This window comes from Oncorhynchus keta, chromosome 2, assembly GCF_023373465.1.
Source record: "Oncorhynchus keta strain PuntledgeMale-10-30-2019 chromosome 2, Oket_V2, whole genome shotgun sequence".
Taxonomy (NCBI): domain Eukaryota; kingdom Metazoa; phylum Chordata; class Actinopteri; order Salmoniformes; family Salmonidae; genus Oncorhynchus; species Oncorhynchus keta.
Genome location: NC_068422.1, coordinates 26,059,214 through 26,085,996, shown reverse-complemented (window position 1 = coordinate 26,085,996; position 26,783 = coordinate 26,059,214). Strand labels below are relative to the sequence as shown.

The 26,783-nt window shown below is 42.8% G+C and overlaps 2 protein-coding genes across 10 annotated transcripts; one reads left to right on the top strand and one right to left on the bottom strand.

The window, feature by feature from the left end:
- The first annotated feature begins 1,714 nt into the window (after positions 1-1,714).
- Positions 1,715-7,849, top strand: LOC118398707 (arginine vasopressin-induced protein 1). 5 transcript variants are annotated; one of them, XM_035794345.2, is made up of 6 exons: positions 1,746-1,962; positions 2,470-2,488; positions 2,743-2,854; positions 3,569-3,740; positions 3,897-4,105; positions 4,429-7,849. In XM_035794345.2, exons 3-6 carry the CDS (start codon positions 2,838-2,840, stop codon positions 4,688-4,690), a joined length of 660 nt encoding a protein of 219 aa, XP_035650238.1. In that variant the 5' UTR covers positions 1,746-1,962; positions 2,470-2,488; positions 2,743-2,837; the 3' UTR covers positions 4,691-7,849. The 5 variants fall into 5 exon arrangements, with proteins under 5 accessions (XP_035650262.1, XP_035650246.1, XP_035650238.1 ...); XM_035794353.2 differs by lacking the exon at positions 2,470-2,488 and having other exon boundaries at positions 1,732-1,850; XM_035794336.2 differs by lacking the exon at positions 2,470-2,488.
- A 4,793-nt stretch (positions 7,850-12,642) lies between these two features.
- On the bottom strand, positions 12,643-25,011 carry LOC118398689 (phosphatidylinositol 4-kinase type 2-alpha-like). Of its 5 annotated transcripts, XM_035794311.2 has the most exons (10): positions 24,458-25,010; positions 18,491-18,691; positions 17,913-18,044; positions 17,258-17,411; positions 17,058-17,119; positions 16,806-16,905; positions 16,583-16,716; positions 14,712-14,771; positions 14,403-14,508; positions 12,643-12,701 (listed from the first exon to the last, which is right to left on the bottom strand). In XM_035794311.2, exons 1-10 carry the CDS (start codon positions 24,779-24,781, stop codon positions 12,658-12,660), a joined length of 1,317 nt encoding a protein of 438 aa, XP_035650204.1. In that variant the 5' UTR covers positions 24,782-25,010; the 3' UTR covers positions 12,643-12,657. The 5 variants fall into 5 exon arrangements, with proteins under 5 accessions (XP_035650204.1, XP_035650195.1, XP_035650184.1 ...); XM_035794302.2 differs by lacking the exon at positions 12,643-12,701 and having other exon boundaries at positions 12,734-14,508; positions 18,491-18,688; positions 24,458-25,011; XM_035794291.2 differs by lacking the exon at positions 12,643-12,701 and having other exon boundaries at positions 12,734-14,508; positions 24,458-25,009.
- Between the last annotated feature and the right edge of the window lie 1,772 nt (positions 25,012-26,783).

The window sequence follows — 26,783 nt, the reverse complement described above, 5'->3', positions numbered from 1 at the left end:
AAGTCAACAAACAGGTCACTGACCATCTCGAATCCCACCGTACCTTCTCCGCTGTGCAATCTGGTTTCCGAGCCGGTCACGGGTGCACCTCAGCCACACTCAAGGTACTAGATGATATCATAACCGCCATCGATAAAAGACAGTACTGTGCAGCCGTCTTCATCGACCTTGCCAAGGCTTTCGACTCTGTCAATCACCATATTCTTATCGGCAGACTCAGTAGCCTCAGTTTTTCGGATGACTGCCTTGCCTGGTTCACCAATTACTTTGCGGACAGAGTTCAGTGTGTCAAATCGGAGGGCATGCTGTCCGGTCCTCTGGCAGTCTCTATGGGGGTGCCACAGGGTTCAATTCTCGGGCCGACTCTTTTCTCTGTATATATCAATGATGTTGCTCTTGCTGCGGGCGATTCCCTGATCCACCTCTACGCAGACGACACCATTCTATATACTTTCGGCCCGTCATTGGACACTGTGCTAACCTCCAAACGAGCTTCAATGCCATACAACACTCCTTCCGTGGCCTCCAACTGCTCTTAAACGCTAGTAAAACCAAATGCATGCTTTTCAACCGATCGCTGCCTGCACCCGCATGCCCGACTAGCATCACCACCCTGGATGGTTCCGACCTTGAATATGTGGACATCTATAAGTACCTAGGTGTCTGGCTAGACTACAAACTCTCCTTCCAGACTCATATCAAACATCTCCAATCGAAAATCAAATCAAGAGTCGGCTTTCTATTCCGCAACAAAGCCTCCTTCACTCACGCTGCCAAGCTTACCCTAGTAAAACTGACTATCCTACCGATCCTCGACTTCGGCAATGTCATCTACAAAATTGCTTCCAACACTCTACTCAGCAAACTGGATGCAGTTTATCACAGTGCCATCCGTTTTGTCACTAAAGCACCTTATACCACCCACCACTGCGACTTGTATGCTCTAGTCGGCTGGCCCTCGCTACATATTCGTCGCCAGACCCACTGGCTCCAGGTCATCTACAAGGCCATGCTAGGTAAAGCTCCGCCTTATCTCAGGTCACTGGTCACGATGGCAACACCCATCCGTAGCACGCGCTCCAGCAGGTGTATCTCACTGATCATCCCTAAAGCCAACACCTCTTTCGGCCGCCTTTCGTTCCAGTACTCTGCTGCCTGTGACTGGAACGAATTGCAAAAATAGCTGAAGTTGGAGACTTTTATCTCCCTCACCAACTTCAAACATCAGCTATCTGAGCAGCTAACCGATCGCTGCAGCTGTACATAGTCTATTGGTAAATAGCCCACCCATTTTCACCTACCTCATCCCCACAGTTTTTATTTATTTACTTTTCTGCTCTTTTGCACACCAATACCTGTACATGATCATCTGATCATTTATCACTCCAGTGTTAATCTGCAAAATTGTAATTATTCGCCTACCTCTTCATGCTCTTTGCACACATTGTATATAGACTCCCCTTTTTTTTCTACTGTGTTATTGACTTGTTAATTGTTTACTCCATGTGTAACTCTGTGTTGTCTGTTCACACTGCTATGCTTTATCTTGGCCAGGTCGCAGTTGCAAATGAGAACTTGTTCTCAACTAGCCTACCTGGTTAAATAAAGGTGAAATAAAATAAAAATAAACAGTCTCATGCCAGGAACATTGACGTCAATGGATTAACTACGCGGCCAAGGGGCGGGGCTTCACACCTCGCCCCGCACACAAACCTTCTGATTGCTCGAGAAAACATTCCAGTGGCCCTATAAAGTGGGATTAATTACCATCTCCGCTTTCATTGTTGTATAGACTCCAAACTACTACTCCACATCAACGACGAGTGGACAGAGCAACATATAAATCAAAGGTATTTTGTTAGCCATATTGACGAAATAACCGTAGCATAGCACAAAAGGATTTAGAGGAATTTCTCTTGGGAAAAGCATCAGAACGAAAGTCGCTATCATCTTGGCCGCCGGGTAAGAACGTGTTTAGGCTAGTATTTTATTCGGCTTTCATGCATGAGACTTGACCTATATTGTGTAGAGTACTAATATTCTAATTAATTTGTTTGGATGCACCGTAGCTCTGACCTTGTACCTTTTTTTTACAGAACATAAGTCCAAATATGTTTCTTTTGACGCCAACTAACAAAATAGAAATAGTTATTTTCGGCTCTTATTGCCTCACTGGATTGGCTTTGAATGTCACATCTGCATGCCAACGAAAAGTGCGTGTGTCTGCTTTGCCTAAACAGACGGTTCCATGGGGTAGAAATTGTAACAAACGTTAACCCCATACATTTGAAATGTGTCAGTTATCTCGACAGTCTTAGGTTTATGTACTCTTGTATATTTCTGTTTTTGTATTTGCTTTTTTGTTCATTGAAGGTTTACCCCATGGATATTCAATCTGAAAGACATCTGCCTAAAAAAAGGCTATACAAGCCAGAATGTTGACTAAAATTATATTTACACTATCTACAGGTTGTTTGTCCTTTTGATGGTAGGTGGAGATAAGTGTTTACCTGTTTGCAGCGCAAGTAGGTTCAGTCCCTCTTATTTTCAATCTCCTAACACATTGTAGTGGACTGAAGCATGTTCCCTCATAATCAACTGGAAGTGTTTGTGAAATTTGCCAGCTGATTGAGTGGGACAACATTCTGTCTGGTACGGTTAGGCTCGCGCATATTGTGCAAGTGTTTGTCATGTGTTAAAAGGTCGGGTTGATAAAGCTTCCCTGTGCGTGTTTTGTCACAGATTACCTCCAACAGAGGCAAAATCGTCTGAACTTTGCATTGAGTTTGTTGAACATTCTGCCTTGCAATGGGACTGTTCAGGAATACTGAGCCTACATGTTAGAGACCAGAATGTAAGTATTTCACTCTGGGGTTTTAAGAGACAAGCATCCACCCACCTGCTGTGATGCACATAGGGTTGAATGATGTGCATGGCCTATTTGCTACATTCTTTATCTCCCATTTTTTTTTTTTATGCAATTACTTAAGTTAAAGGCCTTTCAATTACATTATTGATGTGAGTCATCTTCGGTGCATAATATTTTAGTGGCTTTCTGAGTGAGAGAACTTAAACTTGGGAAATGTATTGTGCATGCATTCCAAGTGGAATTCTAACGGACTATTGGAGCAGAGCCATTATTTCCTATTTCCTCCAGTACAGTTGATCTAGTGACACAGCCAGGTAGCTACTCCGCTAATACCATTACAGTTCCTCATGTGACCAAGCAGACTTAGTTACTAGGTGGACTGGTTCTTACCAGAGTTACTATATAGCTAGATTGATTATTACCATCTGCAGTGTAATGGGCTTTCAAGTAAGACCGATTAAGTTCCCCTCTGCTCCGTCAAGCAGGATTAAATAATCAAGGAACGGTAGAGACTGGCAGGAGCTTGCCTTGCATCCTTAGTGTGCCCTCACACAAGGCCAGGAGTTTTTCCTAAGTCTGTAACTAGCACAATCATTCCTCTGAGTAAGGTCATGTTGCCCATAGAAACAGACTGACATGACATACAATTGCAACAAGTGAGTTCTAGCACTTATCCTTAACCTTTCCTATCCTCCACAGGAAGGCCCATCTCGCGGCATCGCCTACCACCCTTGCAGCCTCTCACTTGGGGAGGATGGATGCGGAAGCAGCCTCTCTGTCTCTCTCCTCCACGGTGGCAGGGCCCTCCACACTGTGGCGTCTCGCTGAGCGGAAGAGTAGGAAGGCTGGCTCAGGGAACATCTTTGGCGGAGTGAGTTTGGTATTATTTAGGAAGCAGATTCAGAGGTATAGGTTAGTCATAGTGATTAACACATGTCAAGGGTTTGGATTAATGGAGCGAGGTGGTAAGGAACAACAATTAGGAATCATTCAATCTTCTGGCTGTTAAATGCACAACCCCCCCAAGGTGAACCTGCGTCAGCTGCAGAGGCTGTTCACGGCAGCTGGGGACCAGGATGCAGAGCAGAGGGCTGAGCTGGTGTGGGGCCACGGGGACGAGGCTGAGCTGGCCCAGGCCCTGATAGGACTGAGGGCGAGGGGCCGACAGAGAGGACTCAGGGTGGAGGGGCGAGGCACACTGGGGTCGCGCTGGCTCCAGGCGTTTAATCATCTGAGGTGGGTTGGCATTATGTAATATGCCGTTATGATTTACAAAAATTATAATCTGATATAAATATATAATCATGAATATTTACACACACTGGTAAGTTGAGGGGAGAGACACTAGGACCATGCTGGTTATGGGTGTTCAAGCATCTGAGGTGGGTGACTGTCTCACACACACCGAATGCTCTCAATGCCTTCCCATTCTCCACATACAATCACACACCATGCAATCAAGAGATTAATGTCTGATTTGAATCCTTCATAACATTCAACTTTTTCCAAGTGCTCACAGAGCACAATAACTCCCTGAACATTGTGGTTTGTTTCTACAGGATTGGTAAGAGTTCAGAGAGTAGTCAGCAGAGCGAAGAGCAGTCATCAGACAGCAAGACTGAGGCAAGAGCAAAACACAGCAGCCCAGATACACAGCCACTGACTCATAAGGGCCCCAGAGACGCTACAGGAGTCAGAGAGGACCTAACTGAGGGCCAAGGGCCTGCAGGGGCCTCTGAGAGACCAGCCAGACCAGGAGCTCTACTGAAGAAAGGAGTGGAAAGCGACCCGGAGAGGTACCTCCACCGCATCCTCCACTGATGGACACAAAGGACTAGGATGACTTTGTTGCCCCTAGATCCCTTCCCCCACTAATCATTCATGTGTGTATTAGGTGATGGTAAACTGATCCTAGATCTGTGGTTGGGGAAAACTACTACGTGGAGTAATGACCAACCCTAGTTCAGAGAGTGACAGTCAAAGATACTATATATTTTTACCTCTGTCCAACCAAGATCAGATGAATGAAGAACAAACTGGATCTACAAGATGGGGGAACACTTTGATATGATATTCTAACATTTCATTCTCTCTCAGGAACTGGCTAATCTGTTCTTCTGCTTGTCTCGTGTCTCTTAAGAGCATCACGTATTAGACCTTGGATTCATACAAAGGATCAAGGAAAGAGGTTTCGACTGTGTGGGATATAGCCGAGAACTTCGGGAGAGCTCAATTCCACCTGGACTTGTTTTTGAATAAAGTATTTTGGTCATTTGATTCTCCAAATTAGACAAATGTGCCAAGGTGCATCCTAAAAAGAAAGGAAAATAAGTTGATGTCAACTGGAAAGGAGATATTTTGAAGAAGTCAACATTTCGACCAGGGTTGTGGAACTCATTCCATACAGGGACAAGTGTCTGCTGGTATCGTTATTTCCTTTTCAATGTGTAAAAACAGAAACCGCAGGGGTTCAAATTTTAGAACCCAGTTCCTACATTTGAATATGGAAATTGATTTTATCAAACAAAACTATGCTACATTTTATCTCTTGGACCTTCAGGATGACAAACCAGAGCAAGATTACTGAATGTAAATAGATTCACCTCTGAAGGTAAATAATGTATCAAACCAAGTGCTGTGCTGAAAGTTGGCTGTTACTTACGTCATTCTAGTCAGATTAGCGCACGTTCGCAGCAACCGTCCCGGTATAAGGACACCGATCTCAGAGGTTAAAGGGCCAGATGCACAATTAAAGGGCAATTACACTCAAATCAATTTGTTAGTTTCCTTCCAGACCAAAAATTAATGCTATTCTGATGTGATTTAAGCATTGACATGGACTCAGAACATCCAATTTTGATGTTTCTCTAAAACAATTTAATTGTGAGAAATTCAAAACAGGAAAAATAAAACATAATTTGGGGGGGGGGGGGATTTGTTTTTGGACCCCCACCCCTTAGTTGTTTTGTTAACCATTCTTTTACCAGCTATATTGACAGAACACTGCACTACTTTCTCTTGTACACTAAGGACCAGAGGAAGAGTTTCAGGGGATAAGTTTCCTATTCGAAAGCTTGATTAAAAATGAGTAGCTGGTAACTTTTTTATTTTTTATAAATGGTTCTCATGCTAGACAAGGTTGGCAAAAACTAGGGTAAAACGCTGGGCCCTAGATGTAGCCTACGAGGACACATTTTCTTGGTCAGGTGACAGGAAACTCATGGCCCAACTTCAATATGTTAATGTTGCCTTTAATTTGACACTACAGTATATGGTCTTCCACACATACAGTAACGGAACTTTTGACATTCATTGATTTAAATTATTTTTAAATCTATATTTCTACAGGTGAAGTTTACATACACCTTAGCCAAATACATTTTTAACTCAGGTTTTCAAAATTCCTGACATTTAATCCTAGTAAACATTCCCTGTCTTAGATCAGTTAGGATCACCACTTTATTTTAAGAATGTGAAAGGTCAGAAAAATGGTACAGGGATTTTTCATTTATTTCTTTCACGTTCCCAGTGGGTCAGAAGTTTACATATACTCAATTAGTATTTGGTAGCATTGCCTTTAAATTGTTTCACTTGGGTCAAACGTTTCGGGTAGCCTTGCACAAGCTTCCCACGATAAGTTGGGGGAATTTTGGCCCATTCCTCCTGACACAGCTGGTGTAGGCCTCCTTGTTCAAACACACTTTTTCAGTTCTACCCACAAGTGTTTTAGCTTTGATGGCCACTCCAATACCTTGACTTTGTTGTCCTTAAGCCATTTTGCCACAACTTTGGAAGTATGCTTGGGGTGATTGTCCATTTGGAAGACCCATTCGTGACCAAGCTTCAACTTCCTGACTGAAGTCTTGAGATGTTGCTTCAATATATTCACACAATTTTCCTCCCTCATGATGGCATCTATTTTGTGAAGTTCCCCAGTCCCTCCTGCAGCAAAGCACCCCCACAACATGATGCTGCCACCCCCATGCTTCACGGTTGGGATGATGTTCTTTGGCTTGCAAGAATCCACCCTTTGTCCTCCAAACATAACGATGGTCATTATGGCCAAACAGTTCTATTTTTGTTTCATCGGGCCAGAGGACATTTCTCCAAAAAGTACGATATTGGTCCACATGTGCAGTTGCAAACCGTAGTCTGGCTTTTTTTATGGCAGTTTTGAAGCAGTGGCTTCTTCCTCGCTGAGCAGCCTTTCAGGTTATATCGATATAGGACTCGTTTTTCTGTGGATATAGATACTTTTGTACCCGTTTCCTCCAGCATCTTCACAGGGTCCTTTGCTGTTCTGGGATTGATTTGCACTTTTTGCAACTCACAATCTCTAGGAGACAGAACGCGTCTCCTTCCTGAGCGGTATGACTGCTGCGTGGTCCCATGGTGTTTGTACTTGCGTACTATTGTTTGTACAGATGAACGTGGTACCTTCAGGCATTTGGAAATTGCTCCCAAGGATGAACCAAACTTGTAGAGGTCCACAATTTTTTTTACTGAGTTCTTGGCTGATTTTCTTTTGATTCCCCCCATCTCAAGCAAAGCAGCACTGAGTTTGAAGGTAGGCCTTGAAATACAGCCACAGGTACACCTTCAATTGACTCAAATTGCCAATTAGCCAGTCAATTAGTCAATTATCAGACGCTTCTAAAGCCATTACATAATCTTCTGGAATTTTCCAAGCTGTTTAAAGACACAGTTAATTTAGTGTAATGTAAACTTTTTTGACCCACTGGAATTGTGATAAAGTGAAATAATCGGTCTTTAAACAATTGTTGGAAAAATTACTTATGTCATGCACAAAGTAATGTCCTAACTGACTTGCCAAAGCTAGTTTGTTAACAAGTAATATGGCATGGTTGAAAAATAAGTTTTAATGTCTCCAACTTAAGTGGATGTAAACTTCTGACTTCAACTGTGTGTATATATATCAAAGATGTGATTGCATAGTTTGATTAAAGGTGTTGATAAATATTGTGTTGTCTTTGCAGATTGTTTATGAACCAATAGTAGAACAGTTTGTATGTTGGAATTTTGTGTTGCTGTATTTGGTTAGTGTTCTGAATTTGTCTGACCTTTACTAGCAACCATGTGAGATAAGAGAGATGATGTAAAGGAAGGATAAAGGGATTGAGAGAGGGATAGAGGAAAACAAATAGCCAGAGGGTTACCAGGTCATCATACTTATCTTTTGACATGTGAACGGGAGGTACTGCTGACCAATGGGATAAATCACAACACCCTTGTCACATGACTGCAGTGATCCTTTGCTGACCTCTGACACAGTTGCGCAAGTCATCACCAACAGCAACCCTTGATCACCTGACTGCATCTCCCAACATGCATGGTATAACCATACAAGAGACTACCCATCTGTTCCAATTTGCTCCCTAACTCTTCAATGTTTCCATTTCTGTAGAGTGTAGACAATTTGATGAAAGTTCAACTACTACACTCCTTAAACATATCCAGACCCTTCAGATCTGAAATCATTGGGCTCCGCAGTGAGGTTTTGTCCAGAAACAACCAGGCTTTCCTGAATTCTAGATCTATCCTTAGCCCCCCCAGGCCTACTCACTCCTGTAGATCTTAGTCTTGGATAGGTGGAGGCAATATGCCATTCTCCTGGAGAGCTACTATGACTATACATACTTTTTCTCCAGCTCTGTTCTAACAGAACTGATGAATCTAATTAGCTTCTCACTGGGATTTTGATTAGCTGATATCCAGTGGCTCTTCAGGAGGAAGGTGGATGGGGCTTGTTTAAAATGGCATGTAGGATGTAACAACTTTCAGACATGTATGATATAAAGATATGATACTGTCAAATACGCTGTGTTTAGACATGCACCCTAATTCTGTTTTTTCCACTAATTGGTCTTTATCAATCACATCAGATCTCAAGTTGTCATGTGCACAAGTACAGTAAAATCCCTTACTTGCTTGCTCTTTCCCAACAATTCAGTATTCAAAATAAGTAGTACTATTAATATACTGTATATACAGATTTTTGAAACAAAAACACACACAGAATTAAGAACATGAGAAAGTGTAAGATACCAGGGAGGTGCATGTCTGGATGCATGGAGTGAGTCACTCAGTTTTGTATTGACAATACTGTGGTTATATGTAGAAACCAGACAAAGTTTAAATCAAGCCTCTAAAATCGATACATCAACATATACCCACGCAACTGGAAGAGAGTGAGCAATCAGTTGGTAAAGTGGTGGCAGCGACACTAAGCTTCCCCCAGAGGAAACTTCCATACAACCCATCTCCACGTCTTGTACCAACACACCGTAACCATTTGTTTAAGTGTCAGACAAAGGCAAAACACCCTCTAAAATGAAGGACTGGGCTGCCCCAGTGACTCGCAGCATCTTCACTGGCTGCTTAACACCATTGCTTCTCCGCAGAGACATGAACCCATCTGAAACAAAGGGTTCATTCACGTCTGATTCCAAATCTCGTTTACGAGATACACCAGTCCCATTCAAACACATAATAGGCTGGAGTGTGCTCAAGCTGTAATTTCTGTTGCTTCAACTTTGCCTTTAGTTCTAACTCTCACAATTACACGTCTGCAGGACTCCCCTTTTCATCAACCTCCCTCTCCGGAAGGATTTGCACCTCCACCAAAGCAGTACCGATCAACACTTTGACTACTGCTTTTGGATCGCCAGATGCCACCTTGATATCATAATGCCTTGAAATGATGAGCAGATTTGCCTTTGTACATGTATCTAGTATCTCCCATGTAAGGTTATCCACAAATGCTTCCAACTGGAAGTTGAATTTTTTAATTTCTTATCCCCAATTTCGTGGTATCCAATTTGAAGTTAGTCTTTGTCTCATTGCTGCATCTCCCGTAAGGACTCGGGAGAGGCGAAGGTCGAGAGCCCTGCATCCTCCAAAACACAACCCAACCAAGCCGAACTGCTTGATGACACAATGCCCACTTAACTCGGAAGCAAGCCGCACCAATCTGTCGGAGGAAACACCATACACCTGGCGACCGTGTCAGCGTGCACTGCGCCTGGTCTTCCACAAAAGTCGCTGGTGCGCGATGGGACAAAGACAAGTCCTCCCCTAACCCTAATGACACTGGGCCAATTGTGCGCCGCCCCATGGGTCTCCCGGTCATGGCCGGCTGAGACAGGCTCTGAACTCGAACACAGAATCTCTAGTGGCACAGCTAGCACTGCGATGCAGTGCCTTAGACCACTGCGCCACTCAGGAGCAGCCCCAACTTAAGTTACATAAAAGCCTGTGCGATTATGCAACTTTCAAAATGATTCAAACTCCTCAGGGTCGATATTAGTGACAGAAACTATCACAAAAGTGTATTTAGAACACTCAAATATCCGGGCACGTCAGAGTAAGTGACTAGAAAGACTACCATACTCATGGGAAACAAGATCGTGGACGAGCCCCCATTTTGTTATGTTCCCAAGCAAGAAAACCAAAAATGTCACTCACTCAAACAGAAGAGGGAACTAACAAAGAGTCAGTGATAAGAAATAAATGAAATGTTACATTTACATAACTATTCAGATCCTTTACTCAATACTTTGTTGAAGCACCTTTGGCAGCAATTGCAGTTATCATGTCTTCTTGGGTATGACTCTACAAGCTTGGCACATCTGTATTTGGGGAGTTTCTTTCATTCTTCTCTGCAGATCTTCAAGCTCTGTCAGGTTGTATGGGGAGCATTTCTGCACAGGTCTCTCCAGAGATGTTCGATTGGGTTCAAGTCCGGGCTCTGGCTGGGCCACTTAAGGACATTCAGAAACTTGTCCCGAAGCCACTCCTACATTGTCTTGGCTGTCTGCTTATGGTCGTTGTCCTGTTGGAACCTTTGCTCTAGTCTGAGGTCCTGAGCGCTCTGGAGCAGGTTTTCATCAAGGATCTCTCTGTACTTTGTCTCGATCCTGACTAGTCTCCCAGTCCCTGCCTCTGAAAAACATACCCACAGCATGATGATGCAACAAACCATGCTTCACCATAGGGATGGTTCCAGGTTTCCTGCAAGAGTGACGCTTGGCATTCAGGCCAAAGAGTTCAATCTTAGTTTCATCAAACCAGAGAATTTTTTTTCTCAAAGTCTGAGAGTCTTTAGATGCATTTTGGCAAACTCCAAGCAGGCTGCCATGTGCCCTTTACTGAGGAGTGGCTTCCATCTGGACACTCCACCATAAAGGCCTGATTGGTGGAGTGCTGTAGAGATGGTTGTCCTTCTGTAAGGTTCTCCCATCTCCACAGAGGAACTCAAGTGCTCTCAGAGTGACCATCGGGTCTCCTCCCTGACCAAGGCCCTTCACCCATTGCTCAGTTTGGCCGGGCAGCCAGCTCTAGGAAGAATCTTGGTGGTTCCAAACTTCTTCCATTTAAGACTGAAGGAAGCCACTGTGTTCTTGGGGACCTGCAATGCTGCACAAATGTTGTGGTACCCTTCCCCAGGTCTGTGCCTCGACACAATCCTGTCTCGGAGCTCTACAGACAATTTCTTAGACCTCACGGCTTGGTTTTTGCTCTGGCATGCACTGTCAACTGTGGGACCTTATATAGACAGGTGTGCCTTTCCAAACCATGTCCAATCAATTGAATTTACCACAGGTGGACTCCAAGTTATAGAAACACCTCAAGGATGATCAATGGAAACAGGATGCACCTGAGCTCAATTTCGAGTCTCATAGCAAAGGGTCTGAATATTTATGTAAAGGTATGTTTAAAATAAATATGTTAACATTTCTACAAACCTATTTTCACTTTGTCATGTGGTATTGATTGTAGAACTAGGAAAAAAATGCATTTAATCAAATTTAGAATACGGCTCTAACGTAACAAAACGTGGAAAATGAGAAGGGGTCTGAATACTTTCCGAATGCACTGTAGATGATGATTATTAGAGTGTGTGTAGTCAGTATGAGTGTGTGAGCAAATTAAGTGTGTGCATAGAGTTAGTATGCGTACAGACAGAGCAAAAAGAAACAATAAAATAAGAGTCAATGCAGATAGTCCATGTAGCCATTTTGTTAGCTATTTACCGGTCTCATAGCTTGGGGGAATAGAAGCTTTTCAGGAGGTTGTTGGTGTCAGACTTGATGCTCCGGTAGCACTTGCCGTGCAGAAGCAGAGAGAACAGTCTATGGCTGAGGTGGCTGGAGTATAACAATGTTCCGGGCCATCCTTTCACCCCCCCCCCCCAGTGATGTACTGGGCTGTCCGCACCTCCCTTTCCACATCAGATCAGCTCTGAAAAAGATCTGATTGGTCAAAAGACCAATTAGTGAATATATTTGTTGTTGCTGCCTGTCTAGATGCAGCAATAAAATAGGAAATGGTGACAGCCCTGTTCTTTCTGTTTCACACCACTGAATACAGTTGTACAGTAAAGCCTCGCTGACACAGGAGGCTGCAGAGTGGAGGACAGCTCATAATGGCTGGAATGAAGTGAATGAGATGGTATCAAGCACTTGCGATCCATGAGTTTGATAGCATTCCATTAATTCCGTTCCAGCCATTACTATGAGCCCGTCCTCCCCAATTAAAGTGCCACCAACCTCCTGTGCGCTGAACTGACTCATGATAAATGTTTTCTGTGGACATTGAAAGGATTTTGCAGAACATTTTAACGATCGACATTCCTTTCAAGTTTTAATAAAAAAACGAAACCAAGTCTCATCCAATTCTCCGCCCTCTTTGGATTTGAAAGCATATGATTGGTGTGGATTGAGTTTTCACCATTGTTAAATCCATGTGATGAAGTGTGCAAGTGCATACTACTTGCACAATTTGGGAGAAGGGTAGAAAATCAGGATGCAGCCTACGAGACAAGAAAAGTACAAGAGACCCTGATAATGCAATAGTACAATTCTTTATGTATTTCATTCTGTAATACATTACATACAATTTGTACAGTGCATTGTCAATACAATACATTAGTAGAACAGTTTGGTTGCTACAGCAGGAAATATCAATTAAAAAAAACAAATACAAAAAATGTCAACGTAACAAAGACAAAATGAGATGTAGGGAAACAAGCAATACAGGCAATGTGCATGTTTGAGACCGACTACATTGCAGTCCTCCCCTAGGTGGTGCCGCAGGGCTGCCATCACATGCCAATAACACAACAGGTACTGTTGCCTGGGTTATGTTCAGTAGGCATGAAATGGAAGAAAAGTGCCAGAAAAGGAGTGAAATTAGAAGGCTTATTTTAATTTTCTGTTTTTGTTTTTTTTCTGCTACAATGTACCCTAAGGAACATGGCTCAGTTCAGTCTGCAGTTCAAACCTAATCGACTACAACGTGAGTACCACCTATAACCTGGCCCTAAAGTCAGCCTGGTTAACCCAGACTTAACACTGAAGTGTTGACAATGGTGAATGCAGTGTTCAGTCTGGTCCAACCAGGCTACTGCAGTCAGGTTCTTCTGTATCAAAGAAAGAGACTCATTAAAATAAGGCCACAAACGCTGAATGTCTGACCACAGCATTCATACACCACAGGGTTGCAAAATTATTGTAACTTTAGGTTTTTCAAGTTGAAGGAATCCCAGAATCAGAAGGACATAAGCAGGGAATCCATAATTCTCCAACCAGGATTTCTGGAAAACCTAGGATTTTGGGAAAGTTACTGGAATTTTGCAAACCAAATAACAGGACACTTGACTTCTTATCTGCTTGCTAGCTACAAGCCATGGTAATGCCGTACTTCCATAAGAGATGCGACTAAATCTGTAACTTGGTAAGGAAAATGAAGAGTTGGGGCTGAAATGTTTAGCCTTAGGTAAAAACTTTCTGTGCACTTGGATGGATTTGATTGGACTACCATATATTGACATTTTGTACATTATGTCACTGAAGGAGAATGCTACCATAGAACCATCAATTGGGAACCTCTATAGTTGGAGCCTTTCACAGTTTTTGGTCTCTATAATCATATTTCAGCCAGCTACCAGTGTAGGGCTACCCAACTGTCTTAATATACCATACTTCTCTTATTTTTCTCCCCCCCCCCAATTCTGAATATTGACACTAGACAAACTAACCTCTTTACTCAATGTAAATCCTCCATCTCTCTTTCTCCACCTTCCCATCTTTCTGGTGAATGTCTGTAGTTAAAGCACAACTGAATGTGAAGGATTCCAGGGAAAGTGTAAACATACCTGGCTCCCTATTGGCTATGGACGGGAGAGGGGAAGAGCTTTACAGGCTGATGAAACAGGACTACGGCAGAGGTTTTTGGACGAAGCTCTTCTCCTCCTCTTTCTCTCCTTTTATACCCTTCTACTTGGCCTTGGTCTCTACTCTTCAGTCTCTCAATCTGGTTCATTCCTCCTATCAATTCTCCCTTTCTCATCTTCCTCCCCCCCTCTTCCTCTCTGATCCTACCATATTCATTCTTCCTCCCTCCTGAGTCTCCTTCACTCCCCCTCTTGCCTCTTCTTCTACTTGGCCTCCTCTCCTCTACCACCAGGTAAAGAAGGGTTTCCTGCTCTGGAAGCTCTGTGTGTAGGACTCACTGTTGGCTCTCTGTGGTGCTCTGGCTGTCTCCACTATGACTGGGGGCATCTGAACCAGGTGTAGCGGGGTCCTACTCTCCTTCAAGGCCTGGCTCAGGTTCAGGATCTGGTGGTAGAGACATACAGAGTTTCAGCATAGGTTTACACAAACAGACAGACTTACATAATCAAGTTCTGGTGACAGAAACATACAGAGCTTCAGCACAACTTAGCATACACGCATGCCCACACACGTACAATTTCACACACTCAGTCTGACAATATAAAGACAAATGCTGACACTGTCCAGGTATTCCTCCAACAACTCACCTGTCCCCTCATCACAGCTATCTGTTTGTGAAACTGCCCTCTGTCAAAACCTGGATCCTTCTGTAGGATACACACAACAATAACGCTGGCATGATTCATTCAGTGCTGTGAGGATGACAGAATAGAGTAGAATATAACTTTGTTGTGACGTTAAAAGGCCATAAAAAATAAATAAAAACGTGTTCCCAGATATAGTGGGGCAAAAAAAGTATTTAGTCAGCCACCAATTGTGCAAGTTCTCCCATTTAAAAAGATGAGGCCTGTAATTTTCATCATAGATACACTTCAACTATGACAGACAAAATGAGAAGAAAAGAAATCCAGAAAATCACATTGTAGGATTTTTAATGAATTTATTTGCAAATGATGGTGGAAAATAAGTATTTGGTCAATAACAAAAGTTTCTCAATACTTTGCTATATACCCTTTGTTGGCAATGACAGAGGTCAAACGTTTTCTGTAAGTCCTCACAAGGTTTTCACACACTGCTGCTGGTATTTTGGGCCATTCCTCCATGCAGATCTCCTCTAGAGCAGTGATGTTTTGGGGCTGTTGCTGGGCAACGCAGACTTTCAACTCCCTCCAAAGATTTTCTATGGGGTTGAGATCTGGAGACTGGCTAGGCCACTCCAGGATCTTGAAATGCTTCTTACGAAGCCACTCCTTCATTGCCCAGGCGGTGTGTTTGGGATCATTGTCATGCTGAAAGACCCAGCCACGTTTCATCTTCAATGCCCTTGCTGATGGAAGGAGGTTTTCACTCAAAATCTCACGATACATGACCCCATTCATTCTTTCCTTTACACGGATCAGTCGTCCTGGTCCCTTTGCAAAAAAACTGCCCCAAAGCATGATGTTTTCACCCCCATGCTTCACAGTAGGTATGGTGTTATTTGAAGGCAACTCAGCATTCTTTGTCCTCCAAACACGACGAGTTCAGTTTACACTAAAAAGTTATATTTTGGTTTCATCTGACCATATGGCATTCTCCCAATCTTCTTCTGGATCATCCAAATGCTCTCTAGCAAACTTCAGACGGGCCTGGACATGTACTGGCTTAAGCAGGGGGAGACGTCTGGCACTGCAGGATTTGAGTCCCTGGTGGCATAGTGTGTTACTGATGGTAGGCTTTGTTACTTGGTCCCAGCTCTCTGCAGGTCATTCACTAGGTCCCCCCCCATGTGGTTCTGGGATTTTTGCTCACCTTTCTTGTGATCATTTTGACCCCACGGGGTGAGATCTTGCGTGGAGCCCCAGATCGAGGGAGATTATCAATGTTCTTGTATGTCTTCCATGTCCTAATAATTGCTCCCACAGTTGATTTCTTCAAACCAAGCTGCTTACCCATTGCAGATTCAGTCTTCCCAGCCTGGTGCAGGTCTACAATTTTGTTTCTGGTGTCCTTTGACAGCTCTTTGGTCTTGGCCATAGTGGAGTTTGGAGTGTGACTGTTTGAGGTTGTGGACAGGTGTCTTTTATACTGATAACAAGTTCAAACAGGTGCCATTAATACAGGTAACGAGCGGAGGACAGAGGAGCCTCTTAAAGAAGAAGTTACAGGTCTGTGAGAGCCAGAAATCTTGCTTGTTTGTCGGTGACCAAATACCTATTTTCCACCATAATTTGCAAATAAATGTATTAAAAATCCTACAATGTGATTTTCTGGATTTTTTTTTCTCTCATTTTGTCTGTCATAGTTGAAGTGTACCTATGCTGAAAATTACAGACCTCATCTTTTTAAGTGGGAGAACTTGCACAATTGGTGGCTGACTAAATACTTTTTTGCCCCACTATATGTTTGTGCTGTCCATAGGAATTGGTAGAACTGCACAAACAGATCTGTGACCAGGCAAATTAAACCCCCTGCTAACCTTAAAGAGTTCGTAGAGGTCTTCCTCCAGGTCTTTGATGAAGTTGGGGTCAGCCAGTTTGGGCAGAACCAAGTCCCTAATCTCCTGAGAGAAAGGAACCTTAGCCTGGGACAGCCACACCCAGTAGAATGGATCTACACAGAGGAGGAATAAAGTAGTTTTCTGTGTGAGTGTGTGTGTGAGAGAGTGAGAGTGAGAGAGTGAGAGAGAGAGTGAGACTCACAGGCTCTCCAGGAGTCAGGGTGTTTGATTGGGAAGGCCAAGCCGTTGTCTATGGCTGCCAGTCTGATGATAGGCTCCTTTACCACCACCCAGTCTGTGTCCTACACAAACAGACATAAGGATATGAATGTGACATTCTAGTTTACCATTTAATTTTTTATTTAAATTTTTTTTTTTAAATGGAGGTTCCTATAAAAGTAATGCGGCAGATTGAAATCTCTAGTTTTAAATAATGTTTTATACGTCTACTCACCCGTTTCCCTTCCGTGTCCATTGAACAGTCATATTTTAACAGCCAGTTGTCGTTCCCCCGATCTGCAAGCATCAACAGCATCATCATTAAGCAACAATCAATCAAATTCAGTCATACATCCTCCCCACCACAAACACACACGCCTGTATTCCTGATGATGAAATACAGAACCACCAGTTCCTCTGTGCACGCACACACACCTGTGTTCCTGATTATGTAATCGAGGACCACCAGTCTCTCAAACTGAAGTTGCAGCTGCCGATTGGTGTTCTCTGGAAGAGGTTCCACCTCAAAACGTCTCAGCCAATAGTCTGCGTCTTTGTAGCCCTCCACAAACAACTGGAATGATCCCACCTGAGTCATGTGTGAAATGTATTATGTATAAGCATTATTCTAAGACATTATAAAGGATCATACATGCTTATAAGAAGTTTTAAATTATTACACCTGCAGGGTTTAAGTGTTACAATAGTATTTACTTTCAGGGCAGTGTTCTTCAACTCTGGTCCTAGGGACCCATGGAGGGTGCAGGCTTTTTTTCTAATCCAGCACTAACACACCTGATTCAATTAGCCGTTGAGCCGTTGATTGGTTGAATTAGTCAACACTACATGAGGCATGAAGTGCTGTCTAAACTTTAAAGCAGAGACAGAAATCACCCTATCACAGGGTCGTGTTCATTAAAACACTGTAGCAAAACATTTCTAAACATTGTACAATGGAAAACTAAATGAGGGTTTCTTATTGGACAAGTTCAGGTAGTACTTTACTGTTTCGGGCTGCTTTCTCCAGTTTCATGCCTAATGAACAGGACCCAGTTGTAGGTTCTGAACCCTAGGCAGAAGTTGTACCTACCTTAGGAGGGAGGCCTATTCTGTGGAAGCGCTGTCCTACTTTGGGAACTTTCTCCAGAGCTAGCCTCTTTCCCCGAGACTTGACTCGGTCTATAGCATTGTAGTTAAATGTATCACTGGCCAGGTACACTACCTAGAAAAGAGAGAGAGAGAAAGAGATGGTGGTGAGAGGGAAGGAGGTGGTAGAGAAGATAAGAGTCAGAGAAATCAGTCAATTATCAGTGCATACCCGTGTGTGTGTGTGTGTGTCTGCTAGAACTGGGCGATATGGACAAAAATCCATATCACAATAAATTGCCTGAATTGTCAAGATAACGATACATTGAACGATACTTATGAAATGAATAAGCACCAGTTACTTGTTTATATTACCCTTAACTATTCCTACTACTTTGAATGGTATTATTGTCCTGTGAGCAATAACCCATATGAGCAAACTTAGGAATACTTCATTTCAAACTTTACATTCCTCTAGTCAAGGCTACTTGACTGCGTTATCATTGATAAATTATTGGTTTGTTCGGTGAAGATAATTGTCAGTTTATCATCCCAGCTCTGTCTGCCTGTAACCCTTCTTACCTTGGTCCGGGGCACGATATTGAGCTCTAGTTTTTGGTCGACCAGACTGGCCCCGGCCTCAGACAGATAGCCCTGGTTCAGGACCAGACAGTCCCGTCCGAAGCAACAGGGACAACACAACTTCTGGAGCCACTTGGTCCACTTTGGGTTCAGCTGACCGTACGGCTCCTCAGTCTTCGGCTTGAACACACCAATGACCTTCTACACACAGACAGATTATTATTACTGGTATTTGTTACACGCAATGAATATTCTTTATTTGTAGCGAGAGAGAGAGGGAGAGAGAGAGAGTGTGAAACGCACCTAACATTATCCTATAGCTATGAAAAATTTACATTTTTTTGCACAACAAAATACAATCTCATCTGAAACCACACTACAGTTTTACAGCAGTACAAAGTTGGACAGAGCACAGTGGCTCACTCATCTACTATTTTTAGATTAACCCAAATCTTCACGACAATCTAATGTTGGTTCAGGCACACTGTTACTGTGTACAAAGACTGCTCAGGAGGATCATATGATAAACAAAGCATTTGCTTGATAGAAACCTGGGTATCAAAATATTGCCTGTGCTTCACTGATTACCTGCTCATGACCCAGAGTATCAAACAGACACTGATCTTAAGATTTTTTTTAGTAGCATTTTGGTTAAATGGTTAAGTTTACAGTGAAGGAATGAAAATCTGACCCTTGATCTGTGCCTACAGGCAATGTCTACCATGTCATTCTTCTAACCATGACTCAGTCCCCTGAGTCCTTAAATTGTGAGTGGTGATGTCAGAGGAAGTGACATCACACAACATCTGCCATCAGAGGGTGATTCATGGTGATTCAGAACCTGCAGGCTGGGGCTAACGAGCTGGAATGAGAATGGTTTCGCAACCCATTAAAGTTAATCAGATTAACTTAAGTTTCCTCACATGATTGACTGTGGAAGGAGAAGCACAGGAGGCTAAGTACAGAGACTGTGGCTAGCTTTTTATTCTATGGGCACGTTCCAGGTAGTCTTAAATGTAGTCTTGCTGCCTGTGTCAGATGATCCGATCTCACAACACCTGGATAAGTGTTAAGGCATTGTGGTTCCAGAGATGTTAAACAAAGACTAAATTCCCTCTTGGGCCGAGGGTGACACTGATTTGTGTAGCAGCAGGCAGAGCTACCTCAACACGAAAAAGTGTCAGTCTGTCTCGCCTCCACTTCATATGGGTGATTCCTCATGAACAAGATTTAATCCATAGAATGGTCCTTTGGAGGAAGGATTGTTGACATATATATCTTAAAGCATAACTGAGAATTAAATAATTTAAGTTGGAGTTTTGGCAGATTTGGAAATCACAGTTGGGTCACCTGCTACAGTCCTCCCTTCCACAAGCATATTGTTATGTTCCGCTCATAATGGGGTTTTCTATTTCTGTTGTCTGGTGGTCAAAGCAAGACTGAAAACAGTCTGGACAACCCCTCCCTCTTTCCAGTTAATGTCACTTCTCCCGGCTCATACTGGCACCTACCACCTTTCCATTTACTATACTGAACAAAAATATAAATGCAACAATTTCAAAGTTTGACTGAATTACAGTTCATACGAAAATCAGTCTAGGCAAATAGATTCCTTGTACATATATTTGTATGGTTTGTTAAACTTGGGAATCAATGTTTATTGTTTGGCATACATTTTAAAAAGTAACAAATCTGAGTTAAAGCGCAAATCCGTTAACGTTCCATGACCATTTAAGTTGACATTCGACAGAGGGTGGCGGTCATCTTTGTGGTAGTAATTATAAGTAAACATGTTGAATTCATTTTTTTTTTATGTCAATGGTTTACTAGCTAAATTTCAGTCTTCTGAAGGGGTAGGTCCAGTCTATGAAATCTATATTTCTATGATTGAATAAAGGGTTGGTGTCATTTCAGTAGCATGCTGTCTCAACCGATGGCGGGCACAACACAAAAACCTCAGATGATGTGAAATAGGGTCCGAGCTACAACATATGCGAATATGGAAGAAACATTACGTGTTTTTAGATCATTGAAGGTTTAAAAATGACATTGTGATTTTAAACTTTTTTTTCAAAAATAACTTTTGTTGACAACACTGTTGTATGTGGATACCAAAAGTATGTGGACACCTGTTTGTCGAACATCTCATCCTAAAATCATGGGCATTAATACGGAGTTCGTCTCCCCTTTGCTGCGATAACAATCTCCAACCTTCTGGAATGGCTTTCCACTGGATGTTGGAACAATGCTACGGGGACTTGCATCCATTCAGCCACAAGAGCTTCAGTGAGGTTGGGCACTGTTGTTGGGCAATTAGCCCTGGCTCGCAGTCGGCATTCCAATTCATCCCAAAGGTGTTCGATGGGGTTGAAGTCAAGGCTCTGTGCAGGCCAGTCAATTTCTTCCACAACAATTTCGACAAATCATTTCTCTATGGACCTCTCAGTGCACGGGGGCATTGTCATGCTGAAACAGGAAAGGGCCTTCCAAACTGTTGCCACAAAGTTGGAAGCACGGAATTGTCTAGAATATCAATGTATGCTGTAGCGTTAATAATTTCCTTCACTGAAATTAAGGGGCCAGGCCCGAACCATGATAAACAGCCCCAGACCATTATTCCTCCTCCACCAAACTTTACAGTTGGCACTATGCAGTCGGGCAGGTAGCATTCACCAAACCCAAATTCCTCTGTCTGACTGCCAGATGGTGAAGCGTGATTCATCACTCCAGAGAACACGTTTCCACTGATCCAGAGTACAATGGCGACAAGCTTTACACATTTGATGAACAAACTTGTTGAAAAAGGTTGCATCCTTTGATGGTGCCACGTTGAAAGTCACTGAGATCTTCAGTAAGGCCATTCTACTGCTAATGTTTGTCTATGGAGATTGCATGGCGGTGTGTTCAATTGTATACACCTGTCAGCAAAGGGTATGGCTGAAATAGCCAAATCTACTCATTTGAAGGGGTGTCCACATACGCTACATGGCCAAAAGTATGTCTCTGGCCAAAAGTATGCTATGGTGGGGAATGCAAAATGGGTCAACTTTAATGTTTTGGCATTCAGACCCAAACAGTAACTTTCTAACTACTTCTTCCATTGGAAAACATGTTTGGAAAGTTGTCTAAATAAAAAAAAATGCTGTCAAAAGTAATTGAATTCCAATGGATTTACCCAGAGGAAACATTATGTTAAAGGACGCCTGGATAAAGGCAAAAATGTCAGAAATATTCCAAATGATTACTCAATTATACTGTAAAATACAAATGTCAATAATCCTTCCTCAGATTACATTTTGTGAAAATCCCCCAAAAGAATCATGGTATTGTTTTGTCCCATGTCTGCAGTAAAGACACCCTGGAACACAGCCTATGTAACCTTGAGACAGTGCCTGGATAGAAGGTTATATCTGTTGCCTTTAATAGTTCACTGGTCAATAGGAGAGTAACATAACTGTGTTAATTGAGCATGTGGAGAGGAGAGGAGAGAGAGAGGCTAGGAAATGGAAATGAAGTGGCTATCTTCAGAGAGTGTGAGGATGCTTATTACTAGGCATATCTCTAGAGAGAAAATGGAGCCTTCTACCTTTAGCCATTCAGATTGCTAATACATGACCTCTCCTGAGTTACGACATCTTCACACAGATAGTAGCCTACATGGTACCCAAACACACAGTAAGCTAAATTGATTTTCTATGGGTTCAAAAAAAGACTGACAGGTCTAGGGTTGATCTTACTTACATGTGAACAATGCATAGAATGTCTGTACAATTCTCTCCCAGCCTGCTTCATTTAAAAAGGAACTAACAAGATGTATAACAGGATCTCAACCTTTTCGATACAGGAATGGCAGCAAATTACAATTGTTTTAGGCCTGAGAACTGATAGTGACAGCTAATCTCAGAGATTAGGCCTGTGTGCACTTTGCACCACACTTGTGTTAGAAGTTGCCCAAAGGCACGTCTAGGATCTTACAATGTCTCTATCCTTAGACCAGTGTCTGGGGGCAACTTCTTTCTATTCTATGCATTATGCAGGGCTGGCAGCCCACAGATTTGTTTTTCCTAGCCTGACTGCCAAATGCCCTGGGCTTTGAGATGCCACCTTGTCACACCCACAGGCTAGCGTGATTGAACTACACTGAACAAAAATATAAAATGCAACAAGAAACTATTTCAAAGATTTTACAGTTCCAGTTGATATGAAGAAATCAGTCAATGTAAATACATTAATCAGGCCCTAATCTATGGATTTCACATGACTGGGAATACAGATATGCGTTGGTTGGTCACAGATACCTTAAAAAAAGATAGGGTAGTGGATTAGGAAACCAGTCAGTATCTGGTGTGACCATTTGCCTCATGCAGCGCGACACATCTCCTTCTCGTAGAGTTGATAAGGCTGTTGTCCCACTCCTTTTCAATTGCTGTGTGAAGTTGCTGGATATTGGTGGGAAATGGAACACACTGGAGTACACGTTTGGGATGCTCTGGATCAACATGCTCTACGGGTAACATGTCTAGTGAGTATGCAGGCCATGAAAGAACTGGTACTTTTTCAGGACCCAGCAATTGTGTACAGTGACATGGGGCTCTGCATTGTCATGCTGAAACATGAGGTGATGAATGGCATGACAATGGGCCTCAGAATCTCATCAAGGTATCTCTGTGCATTCAAATTACCATCAATAAAATGCAATTGTGTTAATTGTCTGTAGCTTATTCCTGCTCATACCATAACCCCCCCACCACGGGGCACACTGTTCACAACGTTGACATCAGGAAGCCACTCGCCCACACAACGTCATGCATATGCCATCTGCCCAGTACAGTTGAAACCAGGATTCATCGGTGAAGATCACACTTCTCAAGCTCGCCAGTGGCCATCGATGGTGAGCATTTGCCCACTGAAGTCAGATAAGATGTTGAACTGCAGTCAGGTCAAGACCCAGATGAGGACGACGAGCACACGGATGATCTTCCCCGAGACTGTTTCTGACAGTTTGTGCAGAAACTCTTTGATTGTGCACAGCCAGTTCCATCAGCTGTCCGGGTGGCTGGTCTCAGACGATTCCGCAGGTAAAGATGCTGGATGTGGAGGTCCTGGGATGGCGTGGTTACACGTGGTCTGTGTTTGTGAGGCCAGATGGACATACTGCCAAATTCTCTAAAATTACACATTGGAGGCGGCTTATGGTAGAGAAATTAACATTTACATTCTGGCAACAGCTCTGGTGGACATAACTGCAGTCAGCATGCCAATTGCACACTCCCTCAAAACTTGAGACATCTGTGGCATTGTGTTGTGTGACAAAACTGCAGTTTAGAGTGGCCTTTTATTGTCCCCAGCACAAAGTGCACCAGTGTAATGTCCATGCTGTTGAATCAGCTTCTTGATATGCCACACCTGTCAGGTGGATGGATTATCTTGGCAAAGGAGAAATGCTCACTAACAGATGTAAACATATTTGGTCACAACATTTGAGAAAATGGTACATTTCTGTGGTATTTTTCAGCTCATAAAACATGGGAACACTTTACATCACGTTATATATATATATATATATATATATTTTCAGTATATATACACACCGATCTACTATACGGCAAGGTCTACCATGGCTAGAAACAAGCCACAATGTGAAAAATGCTCACCTCAACTCAAAAATCAACACTGCAGATACATGCTGGAACTCAATACAGAACATGATGACATCACTGCACAGTCAGGGCTAGAATCAGCAACATCAGGTTGCCAGAGCAGACAGACAGTAAGCAAAATCATGTGATGTTGTTGCTGCATGAAACTGAATTATATGATTTACTTGAAAACAAAGGACATTTTCAAACATGAGAGATGGCATCCTCTCCCTATTCGTCTCCCTCCCTGTTTAACGGACTGTGTTTTTTTTACATCTCTCCCACTGCCCCTCTAGAAAGAAAGACCATAGAAGCTTGTCTGTCTCACCCCTTGAGAGTCTTTGACGAAGTAGCTACCACTGGATCCTTGGCAGATCCTCTCTGGAAATATTTCTTCTTCTATGGCTTGTTCTGCTTTCCTCACGATCTCCCTAAACTCCGGGTCGTCCGGAAACTCATTCCTGTGTGGATCCCGCGGAGAATTCCCTCTGTCCCGGTCCAGAAGCGGCTGTCTCTCACGGCTGCGTCCCGGGCTCCCAGCCGACACTCGCACAACAGAACCCGGCGTTCTCGGATTGGTGGCTTCGCTCTGGCAATAGTTGTAATCTATGGAGTCCAGGAGAGGGGAGACGAGGGGGCTCGTTTCGTCCATCCCAAAGTGGGATGTGGGGTATAACAAGCGTCGGCGAATGGACAGATAAGAGCCAGGACGAGGGACTCAGACGAGTTATTTCTACGCTGTCGTCTCAACGCTGCTGATTCTGGCCTACCGCAAGCTTTCAAACAAAACAGTGTCGTCTTTCCGCGTAAAAACACGCCCACTTGGAATAGAGACTCGCGATTGGCGCTTTCCCTGCCCAACCTCCTAGATGTCTAATGCTGCATTTATAAGCAAGTGAGAAGGTGGCAATTACCAGTTGTGAAGGCTTAAATACCAGTTGGATGCATTCACTTGTTATCAACTCGTTATGAAACGCTGCGTCAACCATAAACTGCAAGTGCAGCTTTCATGCTTGTAAACAAAGCGTTCAAAAACCATAATAATATATTTTTACAAATAATGTTTTGTAGTTGCAATTAACTGCCGAAAATGCTGTTATGAGGTAATTTCCTTAGTAGTTGACCTCAGTGGTCAGCATGTGTGAGAAGTCAGAGCTCAGGCTTGACCCCTCCACTAGTAATTGCCAGTTGGAGGGGAGTTCAAATGGATTTATCCCAGTCGTATGTGGTTATGAACCAACTATGTTGAAATGTGGTTGGGAGGGGGGAATCTGGTAATACTGAACTTGTACAGCCTGTGAAAAGTGATCAGGGTTGTGGTAAAAATACTATTTTGCTGTAGCTGTTGGTTTGAGTTAAGGCTATTGTGGTGGAGTGACCATTCAAACACAGATGGTGGTTAGCAGTTCAAATTGCAATTATCTGGTTTATTATTTCAGTTTAATTGTTGAATATAATGATGACAAGGTTGAGGATGTAAGGATTGATGGTTAACTAGGAAACAAAAACATACATGTTAGTGATTTCATATAAATCAAGTGCAGATCCACAAATATACTCATGAATCTCAATAATATTACATTGAAAAAACCTTAGGCTACAGGTTTAAACATGAGTAAAAGAAAAGCATGAAGTAAATGTTCTTCAATTGGTAATATAAAAGAAGAAATAAAAACAAACTTGGTCATAAACATCCAAAATACACAAAGGGAAGGTTTACAAGAGAAAAAGTGTCTTGTAACAAAACACTTGCAAACTGAAACAGTGAGGTCTGGCACACTGATTAGTGACTGGTGGGGGTATTTAAAGGTGGTGAAGGAGCTTGAGTCCCACCTCTGTTGGAGGGGGATTGGACAGGCGATGGTGGTTGGTGATAGGGTGAGGGGACTGTTTGTATTTATTATTGATCCCTATTAGCTGCTGCTAAAACATTACAATACATTAACAGATTTCACAACGTATTAAGTGTGTACCCTCAGGCCCCTAAACTACTACCACATTTCTACAACACAAAATCCATGTGTACGTGTGTATAGTGCAGTGCATATGTTATTGTGTGTTTGTATGCACGTATCGTGCCCTCTTCATGACTGAGTGTACATTTACATTAGATGGCGCATTAAGTATATATATATATATATAAACTGTGCAAACAGATCACTGTACAAACAGACTGCGTTAGATACTAATAGAGCCGTTTGGTGTGTGTGTTGCCCATAGTTGTCCCGGTGTCGTGTATCTGATGAAGTCCGGGTGGCTTATGAGTTGTAAAGTAGTGATTCAATTTCTAGTACTTGGATAATGATACAGCTATATAGAAATTTGACAAATAGACATGTTTCTGTCTCTCGTGTTTCAGAACCGGGTAGACTCGGTCATTATTTATATCTCGAGCGAGGACAAAGAGGCAGCCGATTGAATTTTGAGGACATATTAGCAGACCAAGCAATAATTCTCGGTCCCCTGCGTTTTCAGTAGTGTGGGTAGGGCACAGGCGTATCTTTATCCTAAAATTACTGCGAGTTCCGGTAACTTAGGGCTAGCAAAGAAAATCGCTGAGAAAGGGTTGAATGTAAGACGTTTCTAGTAAAACCGTTCCCTTGTTTAAGGGGATCCTATGTTATGCTTGAAAGTGTACAAAGTAGGACTCGCTT